Here is a 19,719-nt window from a genome sequence, read left to right on the forward strand (position 1 = left end):
TCTTTTCTTTGAAAAACAGTTCTTAAATTTTTTTTTACTCAACTATATCGTCATTCACCTACATGTGTATCATGTATCTTGATACAGTTACATTAAACAAGCCTTGTAAATTGTTGTCTCATCAAAGTTGGTAAAGATAAAATACTACTTTCTAGATCAGATTGTCTTTTTCAATCGTTTGGCCCTGTGATTGTATAGAACTAAATGCTTCATTGATGTTGGGATGTAAAATTACCATCTCACTAGGAAAGGTAAATTTGCTTTTAAATTGTGTACATCTTAAAAAAAATAGTCCAACCAGCTGACTAACCAATATAAACAGACCCCAAAACATAGCCAAAACAGTAAAAAGACAGATTAAAGAGACCACCCGACCATAATCCAACCAGCTGATGGTCCAGTCCTTACAATTCCTTACTGGTGATCTGGTCCAGTCCTTACAATTCCTTACTGGTGATCTAATGGACTGGATGGAGAATCATTTGCTTCATTCACTGCTTTCTCAACTTTTCTGGATTTTCTACCTCTTTTAGCCTTTTGACCATCACCCTTATCAGCCAATTGTTCTCCAGAATCATTTTTCTTTCTCTTTGCATTGCGCTTCACTGCTTGATCTGGCACCTTTTTGCTCTCAGTTGAACCATTTAACTCCTCCACAGAGTTTTCTTTCACTGAGCCAGTATCTTCATCCTTGCAAGCATCTGCATCTTCACTTGAGACCAATGGTTCTCCATTTTCAGTAGCCTTGTTGGTCCCAGTTGAACCACTTAACTCCTCCCCGGAGTTTTCTTTCACTGAGCCAGTATCTTCATCCATGCAAGCATCTGCATCTTCACTTGACTCCAGTGATTCTCCATTTTCTTCAGCCTTGGCTTTCAGTGATTCAATCGCACCCTTCAAATCTATATCAACCTGTCAAACAACCACCCACCCAACCAGACAAATTTAAAATCCACAATGTTAAGCTGGAAACCTTAACATCTCAGATATCAAGAGCAAGACATTACACACCTGAAGGTTCTGAAGATAATCAGAGATGTCAACAGTGCATCCAGGACACTTCATCACAACTTTCTGGGCCCGAAGTGTTCTCCCACCCCTGCTTCTCTCCTTCACAGAAGACTTACCAGCAAATACACCCTCTAAGCATGGCTTGCAGAAATTATGAGCACATGGAGTTGTCACTGGTGAGACCATAACCTCACTACATATGAGGCACGAGAACCCTGCATTTGCGAGAAACGAAAAAGGGCATAAGTCAATAAGATTGTATTAATGGATATGGCTAACAACATTAACCTTTTAACCCAGACTGAAGCTATGTCAAAAATTGTAAAGGGTAACATACCTTTACGCAATTGTTCCTTGATCGACATGTATTGGAACCTTTTAGCCTCTTTAGCTGATATAGCTATTTGTGTGGGTGTGGGTTCCTCGGTTTGTATCTTTTTCCTACTCGGAGGGGGTGGTTTCATCCATTTCCAGCAAGAATTCGCCTCCTAAATATTAATTACTCATTAAATTAAATGTATTTTAAATGTTGTAATTATATGATCTATATTTCAGACAGTATAATCATGTGCACGTTGCTGAGAAAAAATGAAATTGTTTTAAAACTTGCAGAGAAATTTTAAAAAAGAAAAAGAACCCTTTCAACAATGACTCACATCAAAATCCCAAGCAGGTGCTTCTGTTCTTTCGTGTATGCCTGTGGCCTTATTCAGCTCACGGACAGCTGGTAAAGGCCTTGGTCTGTCCCCGTGATCATCACTGTGTTTCCACATAGTTTAGTAAATGGAATGTCAAAAAGGGTTAGTGTCAAACTGACTCAACAGGAAGACCAAGAAAAATACCTTGTCCATGGGGCAGGTTCATTGTCACATCTAACAAATAAAAATCGGCAGACTTTGAAACCCTAGTTACGGAATAATTAATGTCATCAGATGCATTGCATGAAATCTAGAACAAGAAAGAGGCAATCAAATTATCCTGAAATTGCACATATTTACCTGCACTCCTGCTATCTGCCAACATTTTTCAATTCTATAAATTCCATCATACCGCACTCCTTTCTCGGGGGCATATGAGGATCGCTTCTCTTTGTGAGATCTGCTTATTGATGTAAGTTTGGAATATTAGAGCAAACATTTGATGAACTAATTGAAACGTTGATGTTTAATCACAGCTTAATTGAGTAAGTCAATCATATAACAATAAATTTAACACAGTCCCAACCAAAAAAATACCAAGGTTATTGACTCAAAATATCAATTTTGTTAAATAACATGCTACCTTAGCCATAACACTAACAAACACATGTGCATTAGACATCTAATGAAATTTAATCTCTATTAAAAGTTCAATGACATTAGTTTTTTGCAATCTAATACCACCTATGTTACTATGATCAGGTAATTAGTAATAATAGCCATATTGCTTTTTTCCAATTGGGGCAGAAGCTAAGCTCATGTTGTGAATCTAGACCAAATAACAGGATGCAGTTCAGCTCTCCTAATTCTAAAATGCAGTTTGAAACCAAGTTTCTCTACACATCCTTGAGTTTGATGGGAATACTCTCAAAGAACCAGTAAAGAATTTAGAGCTGCATATTGCAAAAGTAACTCTGTCACTAAAACGACAATGCACTTCCTTAACAAGGTATTTATAGTACACTACAACTCTGATCTTACTACTGCAAGCTTATACTTTTAAATAGCATATGCATCATTCTAGCACAGTACTTGTTAGTAAACTGAAGTCACATAAAGTATTTGAAAGAATACAAGTTGCAAATCCAAGTAGATGGTTAAGCTTATCACACCTGACAACTCGAACTGGATAACCTTTCAGGCAACTTAACTGAAGTGCCCGGTTGTACTTCTCAAATTTTTGATCAAAGGAATGGTTCTTATTTGTGCGCTTATTCCCAGTAAGATCTTTACCACCGCTGCGCATGAAGAAATGAAAGAGTTAAGAAAAGAGAAGAGGAATAAAGGGAAGTAGACCGCAGAAACCAACCTTCCAGTATAGAGAAACCATTCTCCATGATCCTGATCATCAACATATCCTCCAGAAAGCACAACAGACTGTGCTCCCCTATCAGATTGTCCAGCAATGCCACCAACATGCACAAAGTGAGCACCCCATTGCCTGCATTCCAGTCTATCCAGCCAAGATTCACCGACGAGCAGACCCTGATTCCTCAAAGGGTCATTCTGGGGAAGGATTGGACCAAAATGATCAGTCGGCACAGTCACGAAAATCTTTCCACTGCAGGCATTTGCTCGGCCACTCCTCTGTGCACGGTCAGTAGTATACGCCTGGTCTGGCCTATCTTGGTTATGCAGGAAATGCCGAACACCGGAAGGCCCTGCACCAGCACCACCATTCGCTTTTGACGCCCTCGCCATACGAATGGCAAACACTAGCGCAGAATTGATGCGAGGCTGGCTCGCCATGCTCGCAGGGATATTCTGCCTGCACTTGGCACAAGTTCTTTTCCCTTGCCGAATCCATTTCTCAAAGCACTTCAGACAGAAACTGTGTCCACAAGGAGTCTGCAATTCCCATGAATCATTACAGCACAGCACTGACGTCTATTCTACCATAATCAACCACTATAACATCTACCATATTCAATAACCTCATTACAATGATCAGTAATTATAAAGTGGCAATAGTAGGTATACAGTCATAGGAATAGGGACAAAATACAAACACAAAATTCAATATCATCAATCAATTTTCCACCCAACAACAACCAGAAATTAGAAATTGGATGCAAACTAAATTGAAAAATGACCCAACTCATTGAATACATGTCATCTAAAGTCAATCACATAAATGATAATGAAAGCAAAACAAAAATTGGAACTGTGACATGAGGGTTATACCGTGACAGGCCTCTCAGGAAGCTGAATGCAGATGGAGCAGTTGAGAGTGCGGGTGAGAATATCAGAAACAGACATTTTGTTGTTGTTGTTGTTGTTGTTGTCATCCTTTTTGTCTTCTTCTTCATCATCCTCATCCTCATCCTCATCCTCGACCGCAGCGGACTTTCCGGCGAGGAGCTGTTGGCATTTCCTAGCCTTCTGACTCGCCGTGAGAGACTCATCAGCCTTCACCGATAAGATAGCAGAAACCAGCTCCCCGTCTGGGCCGTCCCGGCACGATTTGACCGGAGCCGAGAAGAGATTAGTGCAATCGGGACATTGCCAGTCATTGGTGGCGGCGACGGTGGCCGGAAGCGAGGAGGAGAGGCAAGGCGCATGCCATGGCGTGGCGCAGGTGTTGCAGGTGAGATTCTCCTCGTCAGGGGGAACAACCTTGCAGACCATGCACACGCCTTGGGGGTCACATGGAAATTGAGCAGCCATTGAAATTGGGGAAAATGCAGAAGAAGAAGAACACAGAAGAGTGAAAGAAATTGAAAGAGAAACAGAAGAGTGTGTTTAGTACCGTGTTTGGTGGTGTGTTTATATAGGCAAAACACAAACCTAGGAACCAGTGAAGTGAAAACAACTGGGTTTTCAAAAAAAGAGCGGTTTTGAAATGTTGGGACTGATACGGTGTGTGCCGTTTCATGTGAACCTTTCTTACTCAATACTAGTCAATAGTCAATACTACCTTACCTTTTTCTCTTCATTTCTTTCTTTCTAAAGATTTTTACTTTTTGACACCAATAATTACTAGTTACTACCCTACCTAATATTGTTCATTACAAATTTATTATCTTATCTTCATTACAAGATTGGATATAGTCTAAAAGGAGGCTTCTAGAACATTGTTGAAAAGTTATTTGTTAGATATAGTAAAAATATTGAAGGTAAGTATAAAATTAATTTGATGAAATAATTGATGGTGGATAACTTTTTTTTATCCTAGGGTCACTTAATGTATTTAAAGTTGTAACCAAAAAAATATATTGTATATATTTAAAGTGATTTTATCTATTGATGCAAATACATGCATGATAGTTAATGGGATTTGACTGGGGTGAATAAAATTAAAGTTTATCCATCGATGGACCATTAAATGCAGTCGGTGAATTAATACGTTTACAATGGATGATGTGGATTCATTACCTTTGACTGGTTGATTAGGTCATTTTAGTGTTTCTAGAAAGTTGCAAAGTGATCCTTGTGGTTGTGATTAGGGTTATGTTGCCTCCCTAACCTCCTGTTTCCAATCAGAACTGACCCCTACCCCTAGTTTGTGTCGTTGTCACAACCGGTGATGCTCCCTTATTTGATTGATAGTACCTTTGTCGGTCATTCTTCTGGCAAGCAAATTGACAGTACTTTCGCCATACGTTTTGTTTGAGAATCATCGAGAACCACAATGACGACAAGAGATGAGACGCTGATGAAGATGAACGAAATTAAAAAACAAACTTATTTTGTTATGAACCATACCAAATAACTTGAATGAAGATTTTGGCTTCATCTTAATGTGAACACTGAGAAACTAATTGAGGTTGTGAGTCATATCTGTCTTTTTTCAATGTTATCCGGAGTCATGTTGAGTCGTCATCAATGTGATTTCTTATGCTCTTTCTTTCCTCCTAACTTTATCAAATATAAAAAGGGTTTATTAAACAAGTAAAGGAAGGATTGAAGTAGCTTGAAGCATAAGCCTATTGAGAAGCTTTTACATAAAGCTGACTTTGTAATGGAGAAGATTAAACAGAGCAAAGAGACAATGGTTACCACTTACCACCTAGTCCATACCAGTTTTATAGGTTCCTTGGAAACTTAGAATGCCAAGTTTCTTTTCATTCACCCTCATCTCCATTTTTTTCCAGATAATAAAACAGTAATTCAGTCAATATAAAACAAATGAAGAATATATTGGTCTCAACTTTTTGTTCCTGCTACAAGCATGTATGTTTAATACTTGTTCGTATTGAAAGAATACAAGCATACAAGCTAAGAACATAGAACCATTTTGATGACCTGCATTTCGCTCACTCGGAGACAATTGAGCTGCATATATTAATAAGGGGGGTCCTTGTTATTCTTTTCACAATGCCAAGAACGAGAGTGCTTCAAGTTCCTATTACATGCTGACAACTTCATCAATAACCGTCAGTAGCAAATGCTTATTCAGTTTTCTTCTTCTCCGATTGCTTCCCCTGCATTACCAGAATCAACCATGTTGTCATTACCCTTTGAATGAACATAGGTGCTAATGTGCAATACACACACACAGAGTCAGAGAGAGCAGTATAACAAGAAATTGCAGCAGTGCCTTTTATACATCTTAATAAATTAGATTGCAAAAAACTTATTTGTAAGACGACTCTTAATAAGGTTCCTTCTTCTGCCTGCTTTATCCCTCTCTCTTTCCAAATTATAGGAAGGCTAATAATAATCTAACACTACATTTTGAAACACCTGCAAGACTAGTAGATGTGAATGCATATTTTGTACAAGGTTGGAGTACATGTTAACCTGTCTGCAGTACTATCTTTGATGCCTGTTAACCAAACTATTGCGTGCCAGTTAATGCAACTTACTAGCAAAAGCTAAACAAGCTCCAAGTTTCAACATTCTACAGTTTAAGTTTTCTAATAATCCCCATAGAGATTTATTCAGTCCTGTGCAGCAGATAAGCTAGGTTTCACTTGGCTATGGAGGTTTTAACATAACTTGTTGCGTCTCCAAACCCTGCCCCAGTATATCCAAAAATAACAATGAAAACTTTTCTCCATTAGGTGGGCTTAACTATGTAAGGATGGCATAAACATGGTATCATAAATTATATCTAATGACCTACCATTTACTCTTCCCAACATGTACAAAGAAGAAAGTCTCACACAAACCAACCCTTATAATTGATGCCGAAATGTAGACAAACACAGTTTTAAACTTCTAACATTACGACCTTGACAAAAATATGAGCAGCAGAAAGTCACCAAGGTTTGGCTGGTGGTTAGAGGTTTAGGTAGTTTGCTATGAGATCATTGATTAAAAATCAGTCACTATTAGACACAAAGAATGAAAAATGTAGCAGAGAATATCCATGTTCTAATATTTTGTGACTTAACAGTTGTGCAAATGCAATGAGAACTTCCAATCTTGTAATTCTCACAACAGGAAAATACTATGATAGCTTAGCCAAGAAAATGGTGAGGAGAACCTACCAATACTGGTTATGCAATACGAAAGAATCAGTTGGCACTTTCTTGCCATCATCATTGCGGTTCCAGTGGTAGACAGCATGGGTCCTATTTTTTATGTCCAATGTGGAATGTCCAAAGCTGGCTTCTCGAAACGCAGAGTATTCTGGCTGTGGATCCATAAATCTGCACAGACCAAGGAATGAATGAAATCCTATATGATATCTATGATAAATGGTAACTAAGGACAATAAACTCCAGTAAGGATTGAACCAATTTCAGAAAGCATTAAAAAGAAACCAAAAAATAATAAAAATAAATAAATATTACACATATGTTGTTAGATAATCCCTTTTAAACGACATTAACAGCCTAGATACACAACTAGGTGGTTTGTATGATTTACCTTGAAGCAAGACCTTCTTGATTTCCTCCATCTCCCACTGTTATGTAAACAGGTGCTGATTTGTCAGGGACGGGATACCGATTACCACTTGTTATGTTGTATTCTATATTGGAGATTCGATACTGAAAGAAGGACAGAAACATTGGACACATAAGATCCACTGTGACATCACATGACGAGAGAATCATAGTGCTTAAGCTAAAAACTCCAAAATAACGTGCAATTGTCTGTGTTGTGCTATGACTAAAAAATGGGCAGGGAGTGAAAACCATACTGATCTTTCATATGCATGAACATGGCCAGCAAAGATCACATCAACTTTGTATTTGATGAACCAGCTCTCAAATACTGCTCGCATGCTTTCACCCTCCATATAATGAGCTTCATTACTGTTGTAGAGTGGCACGTGCATGAGAACAATGAGCCAAGGTGTCTTCTCCCTATCAACCCGCTTCAGCTCCTCCTCGAGCCACTTCCATTGAGGTGTGTACTTAACTGTTATGATTGATCAGTATATTGACAAAATTATTATACAAGAAAGAAGATAACAGCTTCAAAAGAAGACTAAATACACTTCAAAATGAGGCAGTTGACAAGTATACATATAGGCTGTGACTTTTTTAACAATTCTTTAAAACCTAGAAACATCAGAATGTAGGTCTTGACTCTTGACCCTTAAGACAAACTAAAAACAAACTTGACTTGAGGCCAAATGTAGAAAAATACCTTATTTATAGTATGTGTTTTTGTTTCCTTCTCAGAAAAGTAACTGTTTGCCACTTATATTGGAACACAAATCCAACAGGACATTTTTGCTTGTATTTATGATGCTTTCTCTTCATTTCAGATTCTTTAATAGTAATCAATATTCAATATCACACTTTTACTGTTGTTAGAATATAAAAGAATATAAAACATCTTATAATATCTTGATCATATGAATAATTTAAGGTAACTTAATTTTTTAGGATTTTGTTTCTTTATTTTCTTATTTAATCAGCATTAAGAGTCTCAAGTAGTTTTCTTATTTGATTTGATTAGAATAAAGGGTCTGCTATTACTATTAGTGAGGGTACATGCTTTGTCTTTTGCAAGATCGCCCCCAAAATATTTTATCAATAAAATTTTATCCTTTTTATTCATAGTTGCTCTTTTTGTACCGTAAAGACTAGACCATGTAATTTCATTAGCTCTAAAAAAGAAATAACTTTCGCTTCTAAGTAATTTACATCTTGCATAGTTTTGTCAAAGAAGATGAAAAAATATACTAAGATCATGACACCTAACTTAAAATTCCAAGTCAGTGTGCACAAGCTTTTTCACAGTCACGAAATGTTTTGAACCTAAAATTATGTAATAGAATATAATTGCCAATCTCAACATGTAGGGAGTAATAAGTAAATAAAGAAGAGATTGGTTACCAAATGGCGAATAGCTGGATAGTACAATTACATGAGCAGACGCACGCCTGATTGCGTACCAGAGGGGGCTGCTGCTTTTGGAGGCCAAATAAGGGGTAGTATAACGGTGAAGATAGTTCTTGAAAGGAACAACTTCTCCCTGACAATGCAGATTTATTTAAGAACATTAGAGGCAAGTTTATAACCTTTAATATAAGGAGAATGCAGTTTGAAACATAAGTGATGACTTCATTGACTTCATTTCATCCTATAAGTGATGTAATACAGATAAGAATAGCCATGATGTGAGCTCTACCATGTAAGGCATGTAATCTATTTCGTGATTTCCGGCAGACCATATCCATGGCTGATAGGCTGTACTTTTTTCAACAAATCGGCCCCATGTATCCCACCGTAAACCAACATCAGTGTACTGGTACCTATCGGCGTAAGAAAGATCTCCAAGAAATAAGACTGCCTGTGCTCCACTCTGTATATAGTGGTCAAGAGTTGAAAGAGAATTGAATGTTTGGCCCAAATCACCTACATGTACAAACAGTTTTTCATTTATGACAACCACAACTAAAATTAAGATCATACAAAGCAAAAGGAATCCTGATTGATATTTTATGAGGCAGAACAAAAGTGGGAAAAAAGACAACTTACCAATGATCCCAAATTTGTAGGGCGCATCTGGTTCAACTTTGGGAGGTGTTTCAAACCAAAATTCTCGAGAAGAATCACCACTTCCAATTCTGTAGTAATATTTAGTCTTATACTGCAATGGGGGAAATCATTGAATTCATTAAACGAACGCATGGCAATATGAGAGTTATCCAAGTATGTGTGATCAATTGAGGAAAGGTTGCATATATCATGTTCTGTGTTAGACAACACTTCAATTGTCAATTTATGTTACTTTTGACATTGCACATGTAATGCCAGTGATGACAATTCTACTTTTATAATTTGATCAAATAATTACCTGAAGGCCTTCAATAAGGCAATGATGAATGTAACCAGACTTGTATTTGTAGAAAGTATAGTTTGAAACTGTGCCTTTCACACTGGCTTCAAATTTATTCTCAGATGTGCCATATTGTACACTGCTGGACCCGGGTTCATCTGGGGTCACCCATGAGATGATTACTGCTTTTCCATCATAGTCACCTTGTGTGATATGCACCTGCAGTGGAAAGGATGAATCAAAGCAGAAAATCATAACTTTATTACATTAATGTTATGTCCTTGTTTGGACAACATGATGGTCAAGTAGGCCATCTCTTTTTAATTCAACCATAAAATTTGTTCGGCTGGAATGGTTTTCGTGTGACCATTGGCATAGTGTATAGAATTTCTCAACACAATTTTATTAATTGTAAAAACATCAAGTAAATAAAAGGAAAAAGTTCAGAATTTAAAACTGTTTCATATGTCAAATTTGAGTGGTGAGGCAATAAGGATCCATGTCAGAGTTTCACCAAATAATATCAGGGAATTGGTAAAAATAATTAATTAAATAAATCGGCCCTGTAACTTTTGTAAGACTTACTTGCTGAGGCGCATTATAACCCTTTGGAACTGCAAATGCTTCATGATTAAGGGGAATGTCAACAGATGGCCACTCTGACCTAATGAAGGAACTAGTAATCCCCGCTCTCCCATCTCTGACAGAGCTCAAGAAGACAAAGGAAGCAAGAACAAAATGAAGCAAAAAACCCTGCATCCTCGTATCCAGCGACATGAGCGTTGCCTTTATCAGCCTACAGAGTCCTAACTACCTGCATTCAAGAATACCAAATTAATATCATTCTGCACTGAACACTATGCTATATATGTTGAAGTAATTCCCAATTCATCTACAAATTGCTTATTTCAAAAGGGGGGAGGGGGGACTTTAAATTTTAATCTCTATTGTTCTACCCCAAATGCTTTCTCAAGCAGTTTTATTTTTTTTTTGCTAATTTTCTTATTATTCAAAAGAAGCCAGGGTAATTAACTAATTATGGATCAATCATCATATCAGAACCTTGTCCTCTCTCCCAACAAGATTTATCAAGGAATCAAACACACACCCTCTTTTCCAACACACCACCCCATGTGGGTTTTGAACTCAGTTCTCACTCTTTAGCTTTGATTTGTTGGATCCATTGGAGATAAGGTCCAGTGGGAAATCAATTTGACAAAAGATAACATGTTGAATTCAAAAATGACAATACAAACACAAAACAGGGGAACAAGAAGAAATTGCACAAGCCAATTCATAATTCCTATTGGAACTTTGAACACCTGGAGTTCCGCAAAGATGGATTACACTACACACCCTATCCATCCACAATGATCCAACTTACAAGTAGAAGATGAATCTGGAAACAGCATTCGATATTGATGATAGAAATTCAAGTAGTGTAGTTAAGGAACCAATGATGATGAATTAAAATGAAGCATGTTATGGATTAATTACCAGTATCTTGTTCAGATAAGGAGAGAGAGAGAGAGAGAGAGAGAGAGAGAGAGAGAGAGAGAGAGAAGTTTACAGATTGAAGCATTTGCAGAGGGAGGGAGGGAGGGAGAGAGACAACACAACTAGCCAAGTGATGAAGGAGGCGTCGATTGAAAGTTAAGGGAAGAAGATGGGTACACAGTATGACAGGGAATGGAGCCAATGGTTTGTGTCTAAATGGAACAAGGACCACCGTACACGTGTTTTATATACTTGTCTAAACTGATAGCAATGGGATAAAATAATTAACTAGTCTAGTAGATAAAAGGTTTTTCTTAATTAATAATATAAAAAATCAATTTACCAAAAAAAAATAATATAAAAAGTTATCTTGTAGTGGTGGTTTTCAAGACGATGGATGGGGAATTAGCTTTGGGGCCCTATGGGGCTCCGCGCCCCACTCTTTTTTTTTTAAATCCAAAATTGTCCTACGGATTTTTAATTTTCGTATTCGCTAAAATAGAATACGGAAGTTAAAATTCTGTATTTTATCTCTGACAGACATCACCTTTTCCATCATTACTCTTCCCTCCACCAACCCCTTCACCATTACTCATCTGTCACCAACCCCTCACCAGCCCCCTTAACCCCTAAATTGGCTCCAGACCACCCTCTCTCTCACCCTCTCCTACCTCACTTTCATTCTTCCTACCACCACCACCAACTCCTTCATTGGCCAAGCTCTCCACCATTGGATGCAACAAGATAGCATTTGAGGTAAATGTTGTTTGTAACACCCCCTTTTTCCCATTGTTTTATTTAAAAACGTTTATCAGAGTTTAAAAACATATCAAGGGAGTATTACACTTCTTCACGAAAACTCATTAAAATTAACACTGATTGTGTTTGAAAATTTATAAGTTCATATGCTTTTCAAAGAAAGAATTATTTATGCCAATAAAATTTCTAAACCAGCCAGATAATCCCAAGATGCTTAAGATCACTTATTTAAATAGGTTTATCTTCCATGATATTCCAATAAAATTCATCATACTCAGAACTGAATTTCATAAGCACTTCGGCCATCAACAGTACGACATCGCCATAATTTAGAAAATCATTCAAAAACTTCCATAAGGAGAGGTTATAAAATCCTCTCAACAAAAATGTAAAAGTAACGTAAAATATCTACCTAGTGTACATTACAGAGCAAGACACTTATTTTATTATAATAATAATAATAATAACATAAACTAAGACTCTCCGAAGCTACTCCTCATGAGCCACATCTCTATCTCCAGTACCTGAGCGATGTCGCATAGAACATCATTCCAACAGAAGGGTAAGAACTTACATTGTATAAAATATAGCATAACAAAGAGCAAGTAAACAATTCAGATTCTACTCTATAAACTCTTTACCTTTCCTTTAAAATCTGAGTGATTATAATATTTTCTCTCAAGACAGTTTCACAATTCTTATTAATGTTTCGGAAAATTATAAGCTTTAAGAAGAATAATAATTCGACTTTACCACAACAGCAAAACAATTCACCAACAATTCACCAAACACATAAAACCATTGAAAACGTGAAACTTAGTGTGTGAGACTCTAATGTATGCATGTGGTACCAATTGTTAACCTTAGCGGTATCACCGCGTCCACTCCAGACAGTTAACCACCAATGAAGTCCACGCCAGACTTCCAGAACCACTCCAGTTCTGGGACAAACCTCAGTTTTCCGATGAAAACCGACACGTTGCCTCTTGACTAAATGAAGTGTATTTCGTGCAAAAACTCATAAATTAAAACATGCAATTTGAGACCACTCCAGCCCCAAATATATAACATATTTTCTCACCAAATTCCATAACAGAAATCACACCAAAATTGCACAAAATAACACTTCAATATAATTATCAAATCATTCACTATTCCACCAACATACTAGCAACACAAAATCATCAAATGTTTCACATCAATTACCAGAATCAGTTTCAGAATCAATCACAGAAATAAGCAGAAACATAGCAAACTTGCATATAATTCTGGTACTAAATGAGCAGTCTAAAAATTATGAAAATTTTACCAAACATATCCTTATACGTTAGCTTTCATATAAAACTGGTTTCACCCAATTTGGAATTCTGTAGAGAGAGTTATGCTCTCTACAGCACATGCTGTTAGGGTGTCCGCGAGCAGAAATAGAGTTAACTTGCAGATAATTCTGGTATTGAACCAGCAACCCAAAAATTACGAAAATATTACCCAATATAACCCTATGAGTTAGCTTTCATACAAAATTTGTTTCACTCAATTCGAAATTTTTTAGAGAGAGTTATGCTCTCTACAACACATGCTGCTAGGGTGTCTGCGGCCAGAAACAGAATGAACTTGAAAATGATTCTGGTATTGAACCAGCAATCGAAAAATTATGAAAATATTACCCAACATAGCCCTATGAGTTAGCTTTCATACAAAATTGGTTTCACTCAATTTGGAATTCTGTAGAGAGAGTTATGTGTAAGATCAAGTTTTGATCTAGTAGTACAACTCTATGTTTTGATGATTACAAGTTAACCTTTTGATATGAACAATTGTGGTACTCTAACGTGTTTTTCTGAGTGTGCTATTTACAGGCTCTGACCCTGACTCAATTTCACACAAATCAGAAGCACTGTGTATAAAGGGTAACCCAAGCAACGCTTTCGCATTCACCATGTTCAGTATGAACAGTGGAAAAGCTTCAGAAGATCTGAAGCTATACAAACTCTGATGAGGACTCAGTCGCTAGAAGCTCTGATGATCCAGAAGTTCTGACAACCAAGAAACACTGAAGGTTCAGATGTTCCGATGGTGTAGAAGACTCTGAAGATCCAGAAGCTGAATAGTGGAAACTCTGAAGTCCAGAAGCAAGAAACTCTGAAGGCCATGTTCTTCCCTCTGAGTTCAGAATCAGAAGATACAATGGTCAGAGGATCTGTGCTTTTCCTCTGACTCTGATCAACCTGCTTCACAAGTTCCAATACGAAGCATTCCTCTGATCAGAAGTCTCCTAGGTTAAAAGGTCAAGTCGCTATCCAAGTACAAAAGCAAGTGTACCTTCCTGACGACCTACCTAACGTTCTCAGCCACAGCAGAAGCTGGATTTTCCAGAACTGCCCTCCAACGGTAGCATTTCCATGCAACGCTCAACCCTAATCCTTGGAGTATATATAGAGGCTGAAGATTGAAAGAAGCGGCAAGAAGAAGAAGAAAAAAATATACAAGAAGCAATACACACACGCAAGACATATTCTAAGCTTTCTTTCATCTTGTAATTTATTTTAGTTTACACTCAGCTTATTCAGAAGCAAACCCTTGTAAACACCAACCTCAAACAGTTGTTTGATTTTCCTTTAGGAGATCAAGGTTGATCGGATCCTAGAGAAGACTAAGAGAGTGAATCTTAGTGTGAGCTAAGTCAGTGTAATTGTTAGTCACTTGTAGGTTTCAAGTGCAGTTGTAACTCTTACCTGATTAGTGGATTGCCTTCATTCTAAGAAGGAAGAAATCACCTTAACGGGTGGACTGGAGTAGCTTGAGTGATTTATCAAGTGAACCAGGATAAAATCCTTGTGTGCTTTTCTATCTCTATCTTTTGCACTTAGTTCTCGAAAAGATTTGTTAAAATCTTTAAGGTGGTAGTTTTTGTACTGAAAACGTTATTCAAACCCCCCCTTTCTACCGTTTTTCATACCTTCATTATGCTCTCTACAAAACAGACTGTTAGGGTATCTGCGGGCAAACAGAACAGAACCCAATTTTCCCCGGAACCTCAATTTCGCTCAAAATCAATTTTTCTCACCACATGTTAACACTCAACACAGTCTCTCAGTTCTGAATTTTCAAAGAAGTTGGAGGTTCCTTCATGTTAAACTCAACCTCTGTTATACTATAATTATACAAGGTAAATTCAAACCCTTACCTTCTATGACACCGGTACACCGGTACAAAGCCTCCTAGACCCTTTTCTTCTTGAAGATCAAATTCTAGGTTTTCTCCACCTTTTCTCCTCTCCTTCACCTTTCACGTGTTTCTCTGTTCTGCTGCTTCTCTAATCCTAATTTTCTGATTTATCTCTTTTTAATTCTCTCATAACCCTTAAATAATCTTACAATGGGCCCCACTCCCAACTACTCACTTAAAACCTAAAACTCTTATTTCTCTATATCACATAATAACTTAATTATCTAATAAAATCACTTGATGACCTTATCATCTAATTAAATCACATAATCACACAATCATCTAATTAAATCGCATAAATTATCAAAATACCATATAGCATAATAATAATTAAGATAAAATAATAAATAACATAATAACGAAAAGTGGGGTGTTACATTGTTGGTTGTTTGTTGTTATGTTGTAAGTTTAAGTAGTTGAAGTGGTTAGTTTAAGTAGTTAGATTAAGTAGTTTAAGTAGTTAGAAGGATGATGTTTTGAAGTTCTCAGACGCGATAAAATACGAAATATAAATGTCTGTAGTGAATACGGACATTTATATTCCGTATTCAATACGAATTATCAATTGTCGTATTCGATATGGATTATAAAGTTCTGTATTCAATATGGATAATATAGTTCCATATTCTCTTGCAGGGATGACAGAATCATTTTTCTTTCGTGAATCACAATTGATTGAAGTTGGGTTGCACAATGGTCAACCTGAAGAGGCCACTACAGAGGTGCCACCACCAGCATTTGTACCCCCGTGTATAAGTATAGATGTCTCGCATTTATTTGCAACTGATCAGGTATTCTTTGAACAGATTTTTGCATTATTTTAAAAGTGTAATATATCAATTCTTATTATGTCTTGATCACCCTTGTTTATGCCTTGTTTGTGTGTTGGGTATGCATCATTGAACAGATTTTCCCTACCCGTGATGATCTTGTCAATTGGGTTCATGGAATTGCGATTGAAAATGGATATGTCGCGTTGATCACAAATGGATTTTCCCTAGCTTTGATGGAGATGATGGAACCCTTTCCAGATGATGATTGAAGCGAGGAGAGCGTCGGAGATCGAAGATTGAAGAGGAAAAAGGAGAAGGTTGGAAGAGAGCGCTGAAATGGGTTTGAAAAAATCCTCTGTCATTTACATACTAATAGAATACGGAAAATTAAATTCCGTATTCAATACGGAAGATAAATTTCCGTATTCTATTAAAGAGGGGCTTTCCAGTAATTTCCCCACTTTAAGTGGGGCGCGGAGCCCCATAGGGGGGGCCCCAAACCCAATTCCCCGATGGATGGTGTTGGTGAAACTCGTCTCCCATGAAGTGAGTTAAGTTATAAACATACAAAAAAAAAAAAGTGATTCCTATGTGATTGAAACTTACTTTGACATCAAGCGAGTTATGTATGCGAGACCGATCAAAAGAGACACGTGACTCCTCTCCCTTCTAGAGGTTACAAGATGTTATGCTTTGTGATACCACTTGGTGCGTGATAGTTCTGTCTATTCAGGCTTTGCTTCCATTGTTCTTTTGCGTTTACATCTTCCTCTTTGATTAAAAAAATAAAAAATAAAAAATAGAAAGAGGCATGTGACAACAAGTCTTGGTTACAAGCTGGGTTACACTCGTTTCATCTCAGGAGAGATGTGTATTGCATACTAGTTAAGGGCATATGTGACATGGCTAGAAGATAGACTATAATGAAAGCGCCTCAAACAAAGTGAGTTGTTGAAGTGGACTCAAAGTAGGCGTGTTACACCCCCTCACACATGTCTCATTGGCTGCATGGGGTGGTAGACCTTTCTATAACTCCAACTACACACTTTAGCACTTCATTACTTTACTTCTCAACTACTTCACTTCTTCAACCTTGGTCATATACTCCGCTTCTATAAAAGGTCGCTTATATTCCCTCAATTTTTCACTTCACTCAATCTCTTGATATCAATCTCTCTCAAATTCACTTACCTCAATCTCTTTCAATTTTTTCTTGATAATATTTGTAAACTTTTTTCTCATATGATACGATAGTTTATTGATTTCTATCATATTAATTTAATCTATTGTCCAAGTGATTTTTATTTTATAAGGATTTTGTAAATATTGAGAAAGAGTGATTAATTCTGGACTGATTAATTTAAAGTTGTTGCATCTTCAATTCAAACAAGTTTAGGAACACGTTTGGGTCATGGAACAAGATAGAGTTTTGAGGGTGTGATAAGCACAACGAGTCACTTTTTCAGTTAATTACTTTAGGTAATTATAGACAAAATGTAATTGAATTTAAGTACTATATGGTGTCTCTCTCACATATGTTGAAGATCATATGTCCTCATTTGGTGTTCTTTTCTCTGTCTTATCAATTAAATTGTGTTATGTAAATGTGATATGAGTATGAAAATTATAATCTTACATGTATAATTTTAAATTATACTACATAATTTAATTAGTGGATAGAGAAATAGACATCAAATGAATATAAATTATTTCAGTCTCTCTCACATTATATACTAATTTTCCACTGACATAACATTCAATAACTATTATACATCAAACCCACAATTATAGACTATTAGGTGTTATTGTCATTCATTAGTGTTTCAATCAACCCAAATGACTATTAGGTGAAATATCATTCAAGGCGGTTTGAGGATCCAAAACAATTGAGTGGACTCCATGTTGACTAACGGAGACAATATAGAGCGAATTCATCTCATCCAACAAAGAAACCAAACATATTTAATCTGACACACTTACAAGACAATTGTAATACTGCTTACGACCAATCATCATCTTGAAAGCCATAGGTAAAAGCTTCAGCAAAGCTTGACACTTGGAATACGATTCTCAAAATGCCAATAAATTCAAGTTTCGTCGTTCAAGTATATATATATATGGAGCGTATTAAGTGAGAGCAATGTTTATTGTGAGAGATGAGAGCATTAAATCGTGACCGTATGATTTTAGATCAATGGTGAAGATTAAAACATAAAGTCACATGATTTTTTTAAAAAGTCAGACCATTAATTAGCATTTAATCTTAACCACTCATGTTAGATCAAACAGTCACGATTTAATGATATCATCTCTCACAATAAATATTGTTCTCACTTGATATGCTTTATATATATATATATATATTAGAAAAGAACAACTTCTAGCATGACGTGTCGCTCTCACAGGCCAAGTTAGTGACGTGTCGCTCCCAGATTAATTCTCACCTAATATTTTACATGTAAGCTCTTTCTCCTTGGCCCCACTTGCCACATGTGCCCAGATTTTTCCTTACCTTATTTCTCCTTAATAAAAAAATACATTTTTAAATTTTAGATTTGATTAGGATTTAGGTTTTTTATTTCTTAATTTTATCTTAATTTATTTTTGATTTATTTTTAGAGTATTAATTAATTTTTATGGTATTTTTATTGAATTTTCGAATTTTTAATTAATTCCGGATTTTATGAGTTTTTATTGTGATTTGCTAGATTTTGATAGTTTTTATCTATTTTTATTTAGTACATTTTTAAATTTTAGATTTAATTAGGATTTATGTTGTTTATTTTTGTATTTTATCTTAATTTATATTATTATTTATTTTTAGAATATTAATTATTTTTATTGAATTTTCGGATTTTTAACTAATTCCGGACTTTATGAGTTTTTATTGTGATTTGCTAGATTTTGATAGTTTTTATCTATATTTATTTAGTACATTTTTAAATTTTATATCAATATATATTAGAAAAGAAAAACTTCTATCAGGCAGATTTAGTGACGTGTCATTTTCACGTTAATTCTCAGAAAAAAAAATTCACGTGTCATTTTCAGGTTAATTTGCATAAAAAAATACATTTATAAATTTTAGATTTGATTAGAATTTAGGTTGTTTATTTCTTGATTTTATCTTAATTTATTTTTTATTTATTTTTAGAGTATTAATTAATTTTTATGGTATTTTTATTGAATTTTCGGATTTTTAATTAATTCAAGATTTTATGAGTTTTTATTGTGATTTGCTAGATTTTGATAGTTTTTATCTATATTTATTTAGTACCTTTTTAAATTTTAGATTTGATTAGGATTTAGGTTGTTTATTTCAGGATTTTATCTTAATTTATCTTATTATTTATTTTTAGAGTATTAGTTAATTTTTATGGTATTTTTATTGAATTTTTCAGATTTTTAATTAATTCAAGATTTTTTTATGAGTTTTTATTGTGATTTCTAGATTTTTGTAGTTTTTATCTATCTTTATTTAGTAGCTTTTTAAATTTTAGATTTGATTTAAAAGATTTGTCCTAATTATCTAAAATTTACTTAGATTACTCCTTACTAAATTTATTTCA

At 35.7% G+C, this 19,719-nt stretch overlaps 2 protein-coding genes across 3 annotated transcripts; both read right to left on the bottom strand.

The window, feature by feature from the left end:
- Positions 1 to 190: 190 nt before the first annotated feature.
- Positions 191 to 4,684, bottom strand: LOC130714598 (E3 ubiquitin-protein ligase ORTHRUS 2-like). The gene is made up of 9 exons (XM_057564505.1): positions 3,894 to 4,684; positions 3,019 to 3,557; positions 2,822 to 2,947; positions 2,010 to 2,109; positions 1,854 to 1,915; positions 1,668 to 1,770; positions 1,349 to 1,499; positions 1,012 to 1,226; positions 191 to 912 (listed from the first exon to the last, which is right to left on the bottom strand). The coding sequence occupies exons 1-9, from the start codon at positions 4,374 to 4,376 to the stop codon at positions 448 to 450; spliced, it is 2,244 nt and encodes a 747-aa protein (XP_057420488.1). The 5' UTR covers positions 4,377 to 4,684; the 3' UTR covers positions 191 to 447.
- A 1,145-nt stretch (positions 4,685 to 5,829) lies between these two features.
- Positions 5,830 to 11,613, bottom strand: LOC130711768 (bifunctional purple acid phosphatase 26). Of its 2 annotated transcripts, none has more exons than XM_057561502.1 (10): positions 11,464 to 11,613; positions 10,479 to 10,707; positions 9,912 to 10,112; positions 9,593 to 9,704; positions 9,243 to 9,469; positions 8,948 to 9,086; positions 7,801 to 8,021; positions 7,527 to 7,648; positions 7,145 to 7,306; positions 5,830 to 6,133 (listed from the first exon to the last, which is right to left on the bottom strand). In XM_057561502.1, exons 2-10 carry the CDS (start codon positions 10,668 to 10,670, stop codon positions 6,058 to 6,060), a joined length of 1,452 nt encoding a protein of 483 aa, XP_057417485.1. In that variant the 5' UTR covers positions 10,671 to 10,707; positions 11,464 to 11,613; the 3' UTR covers positions 5,830 to 6,057. The 2 variants fall into 2 exon arrangements, with proteins under 2 accessions (XP_057417485.1, XP_057417486.1); XM_057561503.1 differs by lacking the exon at positions 11,464 to 11,613 and adding an exon at positions 11,391 to 11,409.
- Positions 11,614 to 19,719: the final 8,106 nt, after the last annotated feature.

This window comes from Lotus japonicus, chromosome 4 (genome assembly GCF_012489685.1).
Source record: "Lotus japonicus ecotype B-129 chromosome 4, LjGifu_v1.2".
Taxonomy (NCBI): Eukaryota; Viridiplantae; Streptophyta; class Magnoliopsida; order Fabales; family Fabaceae; genus Lotus; species Lotus japonicus.